The sequence below is a fragment of the Nicotiana attenuata genome, chromosome 1 (assembly GCF_001879085.1).
Source record: "Nicotiana attenuata strain UT chromosome 1, NIATTr2, whole genome shotgun sequence".
Taxonomy (NCBI): domain Eukaryota; kingdom Viridiplantae; phylum Streptophyta; class Magnoliopsida; order Solanales; family Solanaceae; genus Nicotiana; species Nicotiana attenuata.
Window position 1 is genome coordinate 47,290,253 of NC_031989.1, and position 16,283 is coordinate 47,306,535.

Here is a 16,283-nt window from a genome sequence, read left to right on the forward strand (position 1 = left end):
CTTCCTCGTCACTACCCAACCGAGGTTAGGCTTGGCACTTACTGAGTACCGCTGTGGTGTACTCATGCCCTTCCTGCGCATGTTTTTCATGTGCAGATCCAGGTATCTCTACTCAGGCTTACCATTCTTGAGGCGAGGCGATTCTACGGGACTTCGAGGTATATCTGCCGCGTCCGCAGTCCGAGGAGTCTCTTTCTATTCCTGCATCTAGTATTTAGCCTTCTGTACTTTATGTTCTTGATTAGACATTCCAGAGATTAGAGCTATGTAGTGTTTCTCTCAGCTTGTGGATCCGTGAGTTTCCGGGTTTTGCGATAGTGTATCAGATTTTGGAAAGTTGTGTTACATGCCAAGCAGCATTTAAATACTGTTTCCTTCAGTTATTCGGCTTTTGATTATTTATTTCCGTAAGATTTGTTGTTTTCCGCATTTGTTAGGCTTACTTAGTCGTAGAGACTAGGTGCCGTCACGATAGTTCACGGAGGGCGAACTGGGGTCGTGACAAAAAGCTTCTCATTAAGGGTAGAAGTGTAAGTTTAAGCTAAATTGTTTCCAAATTTAGAAAGGGGTCATTCTTTTTGGAACAGACCAAAAAGGAAATATGTTCACATAAACTGGAACGAAGGGAGTAGCACTTTTGGCCTCTTGAGAAGCTTGGCCAAACAGGCTATTATTTTGGTTAATTTTGTTTAAATGTTTATGAAACAAACACCACCTATATCTGTAAAAATAGTACAGTCTAGCCAGTTTTCGGACTGGTCATTCGAAAATAGCCAGCGTTTATCAAGTCAATAAAAAATAGCCACTATTTTGCTGCAATAGAGACCGGTCCAGCATAATATACTGGAGTTCGGTGCACCTGTGTATGAACTTCCAGCATATTATGCTGGAACTCCAACACACGGAAAGTTCCAGCATAATATACCGGAGATTCGAGCACTCGTATATGAATTTCCAGCATATTATACTGGACTTGTATACTTGCTGGAACTCCAATATATTATGCTGGAGTTCTAGTATACTTATGCTGGAACTCTATCATATTATGCTTGAGTTCCAGCATACTTATCTTGGAACTCCAGTATAATATGCTGGAACTCCAGCATAATATATTGGCATATTTTTCGGGTTTTGAACAGTGTTTTCGCTCAGATTTATCTTTACATGAAAAGTGACTAAATTTCGATTACTTTTGAAACTGGGCTATTTTTGAACGATCACTTGTAAATCTGGCTATTTTTAAATTTCACCCCCTATATCTTGAATTTAAACCCAAATCACAAGAAAGCCAACCGGCCCCATGTTGAATCTTGGCCTTTCTCTCGTCCCATTTCTCATCGGTATCCCTTTATATTCTTTCTAATCGTCACCTACCTTTGTACGCACACTCACCTTATAAACGACACTCAAAATACCGTCTTTTTCTCTTCTCCACTAAAAAAACACTCTTAACATGGCTTCTTTCTTCTGTTCAACCAAATTCTTTCTACTCCTCTTTTTCGTATCAGCAATTCCTACTGCTTTCATCATCCACCTCGAAAATTCCGCCCCCGCAACCCACGTCTATCATTACCACAGCACCGGCTGGTTACGTGAGTGTGCCAAATGGGACGATTTAAACCGCCGGTTCATTGTCAGCTTCTTTGAAGGTGGTTTAGGTGTGATTCCGGTCGATGCCGACTACTCTCCGGGTAACGTGTTACAGGAAATTCCGGTCGTGAAGGACGTTGACTTGACCGGCAATGCGTCGCTCGGTTTAGCTATAGACCGGGAAAGGAACCGGGTTCTGGTTGCTGTAGCTAATGTATTTGGCAATCGCTATAGCGCTTTGGCTGCCTATGATTTGACGTCGTGGAACCGGATTTTTCTCACCAAACTTAGTGGGCCAGGTAGTCCCCCTGTTACATTAATTATTTATAGTACTCTGTGTTCTTTTCATAATTAATAATTGCCGCACGCCAAATATAGTCAGGTTTAATACTCCGTCTTGTTGTATTTTTGGGCAAATAATTATTTCAACATATTAAGATTTCTCTTAATATAATAAACCTAATCATTTTGATTAAACCTGTGACAATTAGTATTTTGAAAGTGTCATATATTAGAAAGGAACGAAGAAATGATCTGTTAAGATGGGATGGCGACTTTTTTTTCTGGCAAACGTAACGAAGTTTAAAACCTCAAATAAAAATAGAGCTCACGAGAACAAATTGGTATAGTAAAAATAGTTTGTAATTCCATAGTTTTTGTTTTTGATTTGCATCTTTTCTACAATCATTTAGCTCTGTTGGCGACATTTTGCCTCGAGATTCTTGAGATTGTATTTGGCCTATGCTTTTGTCACTATTAAAAAAAGGAAAAGAAATAACGGCAGATGACCCATCACTCGACGGCGCGAATCTATATACTTCCTTCGTTCATTTTTACTTTTCAGCCCTTAAGAAATAATAAATGAAGTGCATAATTTATCATAATACCCATATTAATTGATATATATTTTATTGGATTTGAAAAAATAATTTGAAATGAGAAATAAATACTGTGGGTATAAAATAGCAAGTAGAAATGAAAATCTATTTTTAGTATACATGCAAAGTAAAGTAAACAGAGGGAGTATATCAAAAAAAAATATTATTCTCCTTGTATAACGAAGTGTAGCTTGGAGACCTATTTTTTTTATAAAACTTATAATTAGAAATATTTTAAAAAGTACTACTATACATTCAAATATAATTAAAAGAAGTTATAGTCGAAGAAAATAGTTGACTTCTTAAATGGTAATTATACATTTATACTATATAAAATAGCACAAAATTACGTATTTATGTGTTGTTGGAGACATAATTATTTTTGTGGAAAATCATTTTTGAAAATTAGTATTATTAGCCAAATTGTTGTACTATGCTGTGAATGAATAAGCAGGAAACATTTGAAAATATTGGTGTGTATTTGGGTTTATGTATAGACCATTTTCTTTGCTAATTAAGACACACTAAGGCCTCATTTGTTTGCACTTAATGGAGGTTTGAATCTTAATCATTCGGATCTCAGATATTAAGTGCATTTATTTTTAAAGTCTGAATCTAAATTTATTCAGATCTTAATCATTAAGTGTGTTTGTTTTTTTTACTTCACAACCACTCAATGGGTCTGAATAGGTCTGTATGATTAAAATCTATAACAGAGGCTAATTTCATTAAGATGCTATCGCATATTCACTATTAACCGCCGCCACCGCCTACCATTATCAACTATCACCATGCCACCACCGCCCACCATACTCAACCACCACCACCACCACCACGCCACCATCATCCTCAATCATAGCCGCCACCATTATCGACCATCACCACCTACCATCCTCACCACTCCGACCACCATCATTCTCACCCACAATCAACACTTATCCACCTCAACTACCACAACTAACCACCCATTACCATCAACAACCACAGCCAGCACCGCCTATCATTATAACCTACCTTCACCTTCCTCAATCACAAACCACAACCCGCTATTATTAACTTTCACCACCCACCACCACCATCCTAAATCATAATCGCCACCATTTCCAATCACTACTAGCTACTAGCATGAACCACCATCATCACCCAAAACTACCACCAACCACCGCATCTAGTCGGCGTTCACCCGTTAGCCATCACCACCAACAACTATCATATTTTAAAAACTATATATTTTATTGATAGAATATTAGATTAGTTAGTATTTCATTTAAATTTTATGTTTATTATTTTTCAAATAAAGATAAATTTTGTACATTCAGATATTAAAAATCAAATAGTCTTAATTTTTAGTATTCAAATCTTAATACACATCTTAATATATTTAGATGTGTATTCAAATTCAGACGTCTTAATCTTAAAAAAAAAAAAAAAAAATGGGACCTTAACTACTTCTACTTCTTCCTTTACCAATATTTTCTAAACGCCAGTAAGAAAGCACTTACGGCCTAATTCGTTGATGTGTTTTCAGTTGTGACTCCACTTTGTTCGGCTAATAAAGGCACAAGATTTCTTCCGTAATTAATATCTTAATTTTCGGTGGGTAGGAAAGCACTTAAGACTTGGTACTTCTATTTCCAAAAGTTATTTTTACCACAAGTCAACCCTGCCCATGTGGACATTATCTTTAACCTTAAATTATTGGGAGAATTACACAAAAATACAGTTCACCTACATACATTGCAGCAGAATAACCGAGTTACAACTTTGCAAATCTGTAGCCCATTAACAATAGGCCAACGTTTGAAAAATAAGCATTTTTTTCTTTCTTTTTTCATTCTGCAGATCTTCAAGCACGAAAATTCAATAATTTTTTGTTCTTCTTCCCCAAGTTTGTATATATTCCTATTCCAGCTACAAAAAATTCAAATTCACATATAATGCAACTTGAAAACCTTAAGTTTTCTTTTTTTTTTTCCAACTTCCAAATAGCATAAATAAAAAATAAAAATTGAAAAAATTATTGCACGTTCATGATTTTGCCAATAAATCAACAAGAAAAGTCGATTTATACATAGATTGAACATATAAAATCTTAATTTTAGATTTAACTACACATGTGCATTACATGTATAATGATGTATAACTTTGTATAAACTTGTATATACAATCTCTAATAATGTATATCAGAAAAATAAGACAAAGAAGAAGAAAAGAAGAAAGTGTCAAACATCCATGGAGCCTACTATACACGTACAATGTATATACACATTTATACATTAAAAATATATCTAATTTATACAACATTGTACGCATATATACATACTTATACATATTTATACAATATTGTATAAGTTTGTATAAACACTACCTATACAAGTTTACACCAGAAAACACCTTCTGTCCATCACCACATTACAGTTTTCGGTGGTTGCTGGTGTTGAATTTTTCCGGCGAGGTTTTGGCATTAAATCTGGGCTTCACCAGTAGCAAAGGATGAAACAAAAACTAAGAGAAATAAGAAAATATGAGACGAGGTCGCCGGAGATGCTCTTTTAGGCAAGATCTGATTTGGACTGATATGCCAAATTTTATTGAGGTTCCTTAACCTTTTTTTGTCAATTAACTCAAAAATCTAAATCTAATTAACATAGAATGGGAAGATTATCACGAGTGTGTACAAAAAAATTCTGTAATTTTTAGGGAGAAGGAAGAGAGAGGCGAGTGAAGAGAAATTGAGTATGCTGGGAAAGAATAAAGAAGAAAAGAAAAAAACCCTAGAAGTATGTCTTTAATAATGGGCTAAAGATTGAAAAGTTTCTTTCAAGATATATACAACTTGGGCCAAACCGGGTAAAAGCTTCAAACATGGGTCATTTTTAGTTGGGTTGCTGTGCCAAGTGATTAAAAGCGTAATTCTTTCTTCTTTTTTTTGTTTTCCATCTGGTATCCGATATCCGGTACCCATACATTGGGGCCCGACAAAATCCCATTTGAGGCCGGGAAGTCCCACATTGGGGTAAAGATCCTAACAAAGGCGACTCCATACTCAGGCATTCGAACCCGAGATCTCTGGTTAAGGATGAAGGAGTACTTACCACTCCACCACAACCCTTGTTGGTTACCGTAAATTATTTCTCTTGTTTGAAATATTAGTCGTTTAGGAAAAATAATTATATTTGTTCCAATATTTGAATTTTAGAAAAATAAGAAACATTTGTTGCTATTTTTTTCTCCAAATTCACTCTTAATGTTTTAATCTTTGCCTTAAAAGCTTCAAAAGTGGGCCTTTCTTTCTTTAATTGCATTGTGGAACTTCTTTCTAGTTGTACGGCTGATGGCCCCTCATTATTTGAAAGTTCAATTGTTAAAGAAACATTCATATTTTATGGGATGTCCCCGAAGGTACAAAAACAAGAAGCTTATTTAACAATATCTTTTGTATTAGAGAACTTTGTTTCTGTTATATTATTCAAAGTTTTACCCTATTAAAATTCTAGTAATATTCTTCCAGGAAAAGAAGAAATAGAAACTTCAGACGTAGTGCAGCTTTGTGTTTGCATGTGATAAAACAGAGAATATGCCCTGTTGAGACAGCTAATCCCCTTGAGTTTTGAGTGTTGGAGTTTTAACATAGTTTGTACCACTTAATGACCTGTAGTGATTTGTGTATTCTTATCTGTTCTTGTACAGCTTTGCGAGTTTCATTTTGGCCAACTGTTCAGCCTCAGCCATAAGCAGATGTTTAAGATTTTAAAATCGTAAGTAGACTTAGATATCACTGGAAGTGAGCTAGGACAATAAAAATGGTTAACAATAAACTAACTAGGCACTGAAAGCTGGCATCTCTTCGCAATTGTTAGTCAAATGATTGTTTCCACGTATCCAGGTCTTAGTGTTCAAGTACTTCATTTAATTTTCAAGATATGCTCATGTAACATCATTTCTTACAGAGGTAAATTCAAGATTGAGTCACCAAGTACAAAATAGTACATTTTATTGTTTTGCATATGCATACATAGTTCAAGCCTAAAACAATTGGTTCAGTTGAACTCATCCTAGGTCCACCTTTAATTTGAGTTTTCTTTCTACTGTACTGATGCTATAACCAAACCTGCAGAGGATGAGAAAGCATTTGCGGATGATGTGGTGGTCGATACAGAGGGAAATGCATACATTACAGATGCCAAAGCAAATAAGATATGGAAGGTGGGCGTGAATGGAGAACTTAAATATACAATCAAGAACCCCATATTTACTCCTAAAGAGTGGTACAATAAGCTAGTTGGACTAAATGGAATAGTTTATCATCCAAATGGATACTTACTGGTGGCTCATACATTCTCGGGCAATTTGTACAAGATTGAAATAGCAAAGCATGACGAAGTAAAGCTAGTGAAGATAAATGGTGGATCATTGAAATTTGGTGATGGCATAGAACTGTTGTCTTCGACAAAGCTAGTCGTTGCTGGAAATCCAACGAGGTTAGTTGAGAGTTCTGATGATTGGGAGAGTTGTAGTATTGTGGGGAAGGCCAAAGGGGCTATTCATCGTTTAACTACAGCAGCAACTGTGAAGGAAGGGACTGTTTATCTTAACCATATGATTGGTTTGGGATACCCTAGGAAAAAACATGTTCTTGTTGAGGCTGTTTTTTCTGCTTAATTTTGCCAACCACAAACTCAAGCCATCCTTTTTAATTTGTGTGTGAGAGTAAACTTTTTACGAGGTAATTTCCAGCTACTGATTATGGACCTCAGGCAAGAACTATCAATCTTATTTTGTAGAATACACCGCATTTATTTTATTACAGCATCACTTAGTTGCAACAATTCAAATGCCGCACACGAAATCTTCCTATTCTTTATTACATGTCTTATTATTCCGCAAGTCTCGTCGCTTTAATACCTAAAGCAAAACAAACAAACAAAAAGGATGTCTCACTCTTTTTCCTATCCTTTTCTTCATTGAATAACGCGCCTTTTCTTTTTAAATCTGTTTCATAAGTTGTTTGGTCATAAATGCCAATTTTAAGTGTCCGAAGGATATTGGAATTCTATGAATGAAGAATGAAAGCTCCCAACTAGGGGTGTTCATAAAAACCCGAAAAACCGAACCAAACCGAAAACCAAACCAAATCGATCAAAAAAACCGATACTTTTTGGTTTGGTTTGGTTTTGGTTTTGAATTTTAAAAACCCATCAAATTTGGTTTGGTTTTGGTTTTAATCAGAAAAAAAACCGAACCAAACTATAGGAGTAGCTATTTCAAATTTATTATTACACCTATAAATATGTATATTGTTATACAAAGTTTCAAAAAGTTTATGGTAAATGTTAATAGTTTGCACTTTTAATATAGTTCTTTACCTTGACATTCTAGTTCGATTGGTAGTTTTCTTTTGTTTAGTGTAAGAATCCATTTCGTGTTAAAAATAACATATTTTTAATTGAGTCCTTAAATTATTCATCACTATTTGATTCAATTATCATCAATATATCTTGGTAAATAATAGATTTCTCAAAGGACAATTGATTTGATAGTGTTACATTGAAAGTGTGGTCGCCGGAATATGTGTTTGGTAGTGTATGTCTTATATTTAAGAAAAAACCGATAAATAACCGAAAAAACCGAAAAACCGACATAAACCGAATCGAGAAAAACCGACTTAATTGGTTTGGTTTGGTTCTAATATTTGAAAAACTGACTTACTTGGTTTGGTTGCTTTTTAGGGAAAAACCGATCCAAACCGAACCATGAACACCCCTACTCCCAACTACCAACTGATTTCTTTCTTAAAAAAAAAGAGAAGATTTTTTTGGTTGTTACGTTTCTTATTATATCGTATCTTACTCTATTATTAACATAGTGGTAGAAAGAGTACCATGCTGTGTCTAGACTTCAAACAGTTTGTTTTAACCATGTTAATAGTTCCACATTATTGGTTAATAGAGAATCAAAATCAATTTATCAATGAATCGCGAAATGCTATGGTTCTTACATATAATTTCTGAATTTATTCAGAAGTAATTCGCGAGATCATGCACCTCTCTTTCCTAGTTATAACGGAAAAGGGTACAGCTGGGTGGTCCAGCCTATTCTTGAAATAAACAACTCGCACACACTCCCTTTTCAAAAAAAATCAAGTATTAGTCTATAGAATGTTTAGATAGATTGTATCTTTTTTTATCGTTTTATAATGTCACACACCAAAAATTTGAAGAATAGACCTACAATATTACAAAGAAAAACTAGAATATGAGGTCGAATAATTATTGAAAAGATAGGATGAAGAGTAAAATAAGTGGGCATTTGGACATAACAACCGTAAAATTCTGGAAAAAAATGATTTTTTTTTCAAGTGAAAATGGTATTTGAAAATTACAGTTGTGTTTGGACATGAAAATAATTTTGGGCTGATTTTGAATTTTTGTGAGTGATATGAAGTAAAAAATTTGAAAAATAGCTTCGTGGAGTTTTTCAAATTTTCGAAAAATTCCGAAATTCATCTTCAAGTGAAAATCGAATATTTCATGGCCAAACTCTGATTTCGAATAAAAATGACAAAATTTTCGAGAAAGGAATCTTTTTTTAGCAAGCTTCATTTATGTCCAGCGGCTAGAAACTAATATCAGTCGCTAGCCACAAAATTGCAGTATGCATTTATAGCCCAAAACTAGTTAAAAGGCTAGCCACCGAACCAACTATCACGGATACACGGTCCTTCCTTATATTTCAAACCCCATCTTTACACACTTCCGTCTTTCATCCAAAAACCGCTCTTCTCCAATTCCAACTCAAGTTCCAAAATAGAAAAATGAAATCTATGATAAGAAGCAGGAATTTGAGATCTTCAATGTCGTTGTATTATACATGCTTAAAGCCAGGAGCGTTGGCATAACTCAGGAACTCCAAAATCACTGTTAAATCAAGACCAAACGATGCTCAATCTCCAATTGCAATGTGCCAGCAAATACCCAATTCAGAACAGACCTCCTAGCACCAACCATAGAGGGGTTAATTTCTTGTTACAATTTGAAGATTGCGAATCACTGCCCTTGCTGCCTTCGGAGAAAGAAGCTCATTGCAGTTGCACCCATTTTTTCTGAACCTAATAATTACGATACATCTCTCGTTAACATCTAATTAGATCTGACTTTTTTTTCCTGTCATATTTTACTTTTTAGGTGGGTTTTTAGTTTATGTGGCTTTAGGATTAACGTAAGTAGTGCAGTTACGTTAAATTGGTGCAACGAAGAAATTAATGTGCTTAGTAGATTGTATTTACATCAATGAAGTGTTCTGTTTTGCTTTATTTATGCTTGCATGTGAATTAATTTCAGTTTTAATGAGGTAATTTGTTGTCTGACTATTATTTCAATTACTAATTGTGTTTAATGCTCACTGTTTTGAAAAGAATGAAGGGGTTCGGGGTAATAGGATCATATCTTCTAACTTTAGGTCTCAATTCTCTTTAATTTTATATCTCATGCATAGTCTTTAATACACAAAATATATACAAAATAGACTGTCACTATATAAAATATATACAAATAAACTTTCATTATACAAAAAATGTACTAAATAGACTGTCACTATATAAAAATATATATACAAAATAGACTGTCACTATACACAAATATGCAAAATAGACTGTTAGTGTACAATTTATATATAATAGTCCGTCACTATATAAAAAATATACAAGACAGACTGTCACTATACAAAAACATACAAAATAGACTGTCACCATACAACAAATATACAAAATAGACTGTCTCTATACAAAAAATATACAAAATAGATATTTCGGGCTATTAGATGTAATATGTTTGGGCGGAGGGCCATTTTCTGTCAGTGAACAAAAATATGGACTATTAAATTTTTGAGGGGTTATAGAGGGTAGTTTTCTCATCTTTCTTTATGGGCAAACGGGTCCAAAATTAGAGTAAGACCAAGATGAGAAAAAAATAAGGTAACAACGCGATCACACCAAATCGTTTGTTACGTAAAAGGAGTCTTTTCATCGTTATGTAATAATAGATTTAATGATATAATACTATATATAAATATTATATTTAAAATAACGATACAATACGAAACAACCATCCAAACAAGGGGAGTACATGGGCCGGGTTGGTCCGATTTTTATTAAAACCAAAGCAAACCAACTATATCGGGTTGGATTGGTTCGGTTTTGTCGGGTTTTTTCGGATTTTTTTGTTACGTGAATATTATTTCAATCTTACTTTGTTAAAATTTTTATAAGTAAATATACGTTTAGTAAAAATTAAAAAAATTGACAACATATGATCTATTAAAATACTTTTACGGTAGAATTTGTCAATAACACATGATAATTATTTTTTTAATCATCTGACAATAATTTTTCGTTAATGTATACTTACAAGGTTAAGCGAATTTAATAATTAAATATAAAAATCAATATGGTATCTTTTTTTTTGGGTCAAATATCAAAACTTTTATTTAACCATTAACAAAATTTAGAGCACCTCTAACTCCTTTGGACTAAAGAGTTAGACTAAAAAAAACATCAAAATAGCCAGAAAAAAAACATTTACAAACTTAATAGTTCCTCTACTACACTTAGCCATAGAGGAAAACTATTCACTCTTTCTAAAAGCTTCTTTCATTTTATCTTCTGTTGTCCTTTGATATGTAGTTGAAGAACAATATCCCGTATCTTCTTCTTCATATCTATCTCTATCCCCTGAAATCTGCGCATGTTCCTTTCTATCCGAGTATGGTAAATTAGTGCTGCAAACAGAAAGGCCAGAATACTATTATGAGGTCTACCATTTTTTGTTCTTGTACTCAACCATAAGACTTACTCTTCCCATAAACCAATTTGACGACTTTCTCCCATCCAGTTAAGTAATGTACTCCATATACTCCTTGAATATTGGCATTCAAAGAATAAGTGAGCCATTGTTTCATTCTTTCCGCTCTTGCATAACACACATCCAGCATCAACCTGTATCCCCCATGCTGCAGCTTATCCACGGTAGTGAGTCTATGGTTTAGTGCTAGCCATAAGATAAAGTTATGTCGAGGTATAGTTGTACCCAATATTAAGGCCTTCCACCCAACCTTTGGATATTGAGGTCTCGATAAGGTGTACATCTTCTGTAAATATGATATCTAATTAATGATAAGTTCTATTTAATTCTAGATTATTAAAATGCCACCTCAAATTCGAAAAAGATATAAGAATTTAATAAATCTTGACATATGAACATGGAACAACAAAGAAATTAACGCATTTCAGTAACACTTGATAAGAAAGTGATCATATAACCCATTATTTAAGGTTAATAAAAATGGAATACTTCATATTTTATTAAATATTACATTCCATAAGAGAATCCAATATTTCTAAAAATTTTGTAAAAAAATTCTATATAAATCTTAAAAGTATATATAAAAATTATATATTTATATATCGGTTTGGTTCAGGTTTTTTACTCAATACCAAATCAATCAGACCAAACCTAGTCGGTTTTTTAAATTGGTTTGATTTGACTTTTTGATTTTGGGCGATTTTCTGATTCGGTCTGTACTCACCTAATCCAAACAAATTGTTATCCAAAAATACGACGGTTTCTAACAGTGTTAGTAGGGCGGCCATAGAGAAAACCAGAAAAAATGACAGAAAGAAAGAAAAGAGTGAATAATAATTGCTCCTTGTTACTCCCTCCGTTTCAATTTATGTAAACTCATTTGACTGGGCACGGAGTTTAAGAAAAGAAAGAAGACTTTTGAACTTGTGGTGTAAAATGAAGCAAATATATTTTGTGTGGCTATAAATCATTGCATAAAGGTAAATTGTTTCCAAATAGGGAAATAGGTCATTCTTTTTGGCACGGACTAAAAAAAAAATAGGTTCACATAAATTAAAACGGAGGGAGTACCTTTTTTCAGTTTGACAAAATTGGTGAGAGAGAGAAAATATATATCCTTCCTATATCTAGGGGTGTCAATGATTCGGTTCGGCCGGTTATTTTATTAAATTTGTACCATATAATTTTTTGGTTATTCTATTATGTATAAACAAAATTAGACTTTTCGAAACCATCCCAATCATGTCGGTTTCACTTTGGTATCGGTACGGTTCAATTAATTTTCGGTATTTTTTTAAATGTCATGTAAAATTCACTAGTAAAAGCAGAATGCAATAACATACGTTCTTTTATAGGACTTAACAAACTCTCTAGACATTTTTACTGTTTAAAGGGTGATGAATCAAAAAACATAAAAGATGGCTAGAGTATAGATACACAACTATTCTACAACAACGTAAAAGAAACCAAGTAAAAGCAAAGAACATATAAATCACACGAGTGGAAAGATATTAACCAAGTTGGGACTCAAGAATAAAGTCTATATTAAATATTCAAAAAGATAAATCTAAATTATATGAAAGGAAACATATTCAATACATTGTAGTTTGCTATTCATAATCGCTAGAATACTTTGTGTCTTGCTAATAAAGATACTTGAAATAACTTAGTTTAAGTATAAGTAGCATAACAGGTTTTAGGAATTAGTATTTTGAGTTTAATTACTTATTGACTTGTAACAGTTTTCATAATTCCAAGGCCCAATAAAAAATTTAATGCTTTATTTGTTTTAAACTTACGATATAAATATATTTCCACATGCAAAATTTATTCGGTACGGTTCGGTATTTTTTCGGTTTATTTTTATAAAATAAAAAACCTACCCTAATTATCGGTACGATTATAGATTTATATAAAACCTACGGTTTCTTTAAAAGAAACCTAAAAATCGATTCGGTGCGGTACGAATCGGTCGATTTAGTCGATTTTCAAATATCTATCGACACCTCTACCTACATCCTTTTCAATTTGCACCAAACAATTGAAATTAAATAGTCAATATGTTTTCTCTTCCTTCCAACTGTACCAGACAATTCATAGTAAATGATCAATATTTCACCTTATAAGAAAAAGAAACCAGCTACTCAATATTTCTCTTTCTTTATTGCCCCTCTATCTCCATCTAAAAACAAACATAACGTTAATAAAAAAGAAATTATCTATTTTCAACAGCTATCGTTCCATCCATGCAATGCTAAAAGTTACAAAAGTTTGGGGCACAATGGTCAATTTTTTCTTCATCACCAAGATAACCATAACTCAACTTAATTCTTTCCTTCTTTTAAAGAAAGAAAACATATATGAAATATTTTCACTGACATTTATACTATTAATTAATTCATTGTTGACAATTGATAACTACTCTGTTAGTTAAATTAAAGGAAACCAACCTCACTCATTTTTGTCACGATCTTTCCGCCAGAATCTGAGCATACGTTTCATTATAACTACCATCTCTTGTCAAATTTAGGGGAGATTACGCTCCTTGTCACTTGGCCTAACAGTCCATCAAAAAATGGCCCACGTTTGAAGCTCTTACCTCATATGGCCCAGGTTGTATATAATCTGAAAGTTATTTTTCACCAGTTAGCCCACCCTATTTTTTTTCTTTTCTTCGTTCTTCTTCTTCTTCTTCTTCCTCTTTCACGACTTTGCACCCCAAAATTTCTTTACCATTATATATATTTGTATGGGTCAGAATTCGACCCCACGATAATTAACGAGGCTAATCCCGTTTTAAGTTAATTCATAATTAATTAGTGGCACGACCATTCAGAATTGACGATGTTCAGCCCGCATCTGGTTCGATCGATAAGGCCATGGCCTATCCGCCACCATAAAGGCGAGATCCCAACGTGGTCACGGCCACTTATTGCCAGCTCACGAAGCTCACAGCTATAAATACCAAGAGAGGGAACCCTAGAAAAGGGGGGCTTCTTCGTGACCACTATGGAGAGAGAAAACAGGGACAACAATACCCAAAATTATGGGCAAGAGGAACACCATTGTAAGGCTCTGAACCTCTCCATGGAGAGGCAGACCAAACCAATATTATCAATAAAGGTTTCTAATGTTTCTCCCCCTAATCCTGAATATTAATTTTTGTTTCCTTCATTTGGTCCAACGGATTATTACGGTTTGCTATGATTTTTCCGTGATTTATTTATATTGTTTTATACTCATAAGATATGCGATAACTTTTGAGCAAACAATTTGGCGCCGTCTGCGGGGATTTTCTAGCAAAATCGCGTAGTTCTTCCCTGGACCAAAAGGAAAGAAGCGCCAAACTCGAAGGGGAACTCGAACATCTCAAATCAAGATCTAAGTCCTCTCTCTCTCTCTCTCCAATCTGAGATAGTGCAAACAAGAAGAAGGGGCCCCCTCCCTTCCTAAGGGAAAGTCTCTGTAAGGCACACGAGCTCCGGTCAGAAACCGATACGGAGATATCTCGAGCCGAGGATCGCCTCAGGACAGCCTATATACCCTGGTTGGGAAGACAACGGATAAGCCGCTCAAGGTCTCGAATCCAAAACGAGTTTCAGCACTCAATACCCATAATATGGGACTCAGGCTACGCGCCCTCATCATCAAAATCAAACAAGTTCAACTACGGTTGAACCAAGACAGGCTATGCGCCTTCACCAAAAAGTTCAACTACGGTTGAACCGGGACTCAGGCTATGTGCCTTCATCATCAAAATCGACAAAGTTCAACTACGGTTGAACCAAGACAGGCTATGCGCCTTCACCAAAAAGTTCAACTACGGTTGAACCAAGACAGGCTATGCGCCTTCACCAAAAAGTTCAACTACGGTTGAACCGGGACTCAGGCTATGTGCCTTCATCATCAAAATCGACAAAGTTCAACTACGGTTGAACCAAGACTGGCTATGCGCCTTCACCAAAAAGTTCAACTACGGTTGAACCAAGACAGGCTATGCGCCTTCGCCAAAAAGTTCAACTACGGTTGAACCGGGACTCAGGCTATGTGCCTTCACCAAAAAGTTCAACTATGGTTGAAACAAGACAGGCTATGCGCCTTCACCAAAAAGTTCAACTACGCTTGAACCAAGACAGGCTATGCGCCTTCACCAAACAGTTTAACTACGGTTGAACCAAGACAGGCTATGCGCCTTCACCAACAAGTTCAACTACGGTTGAACCGGGACTCAGGCTACGTGCCTTCACCAAAAAGTTCAACTACGGTTGAACCAAGACAGGCTATGCGCCTTCACCAAAAAGTTCAACTACGGTTGAACCGGGACTCAAGCTATGTGCCTTCGCCATTAAATCCAACGAGCTCGACCTCGCTCGAATTGCAAGGATGGACGCCTTCGTCCTCAACTTTAGCAAGTTCAACCACAATTGAACCGAGACTCAGGCCAAACGCCTTCATCTGTGAAAGCAAAGCCCGACCTCCAACAAATCGGAGTGCAGGATAGGCACCCTCGCCATTCAAGTAAGTTCTCCCAACTCGAATTAAGATTCGGGCCACGTAAAGTTCGGCCTCGATCAAACTACGAGGCCGCGTTTTTTACCATCACGACCGGTAGTTCGACCGCGTCCGAACTAGGACTAAGGCTAAGCGCCGCTATCGCCAAATAACGGCCAAGACTCGCCCGCACCAAGTTGAAAAAGCAAGGCAATCAACTATATTATGGCTAAGGCCATCGCCGCCAACGGTCGACCTAGATTCGACTACGGTGATTAAACGACCCGACGACAGTCGAAGTCGCCTACATGGCTAAGGCCATCAACTATATTATGTCTAAGGCCATCGCCGCCAACGGTCGACCTAGATTCGATTGCGGTGGGTAAACGACCCGACGACGGTCGAAGTTGCCTTTATGGCTAAGGCCGTCGATTCTATCACGACTAAAGTCGTCGATCTAAATTCG

The 16,283-nt window shown here is 35.3% G+C and overlaps 1 protein-coding gene across 1 annotated transcript; it reads left to right on the top strand.

Moving 5' to 3' along the window:
* LOC109225957 lies at positions 1,275–7,310 on the top strand. The gene is made up of 2 exons (XM_019390765.1): positions 1,275–1,889; positions 6,586–7,310. Exons 1-2 carry the CDS (start codon positions 1,454–1,456, stop codon positions 7,128–7,130), a joined length of 981 nt encoding a protein of 326 aa, XP_019246310.1. The 5' UTR covers positions 1,275–1,453; the 3' UTR covers positions 7,131–7,310.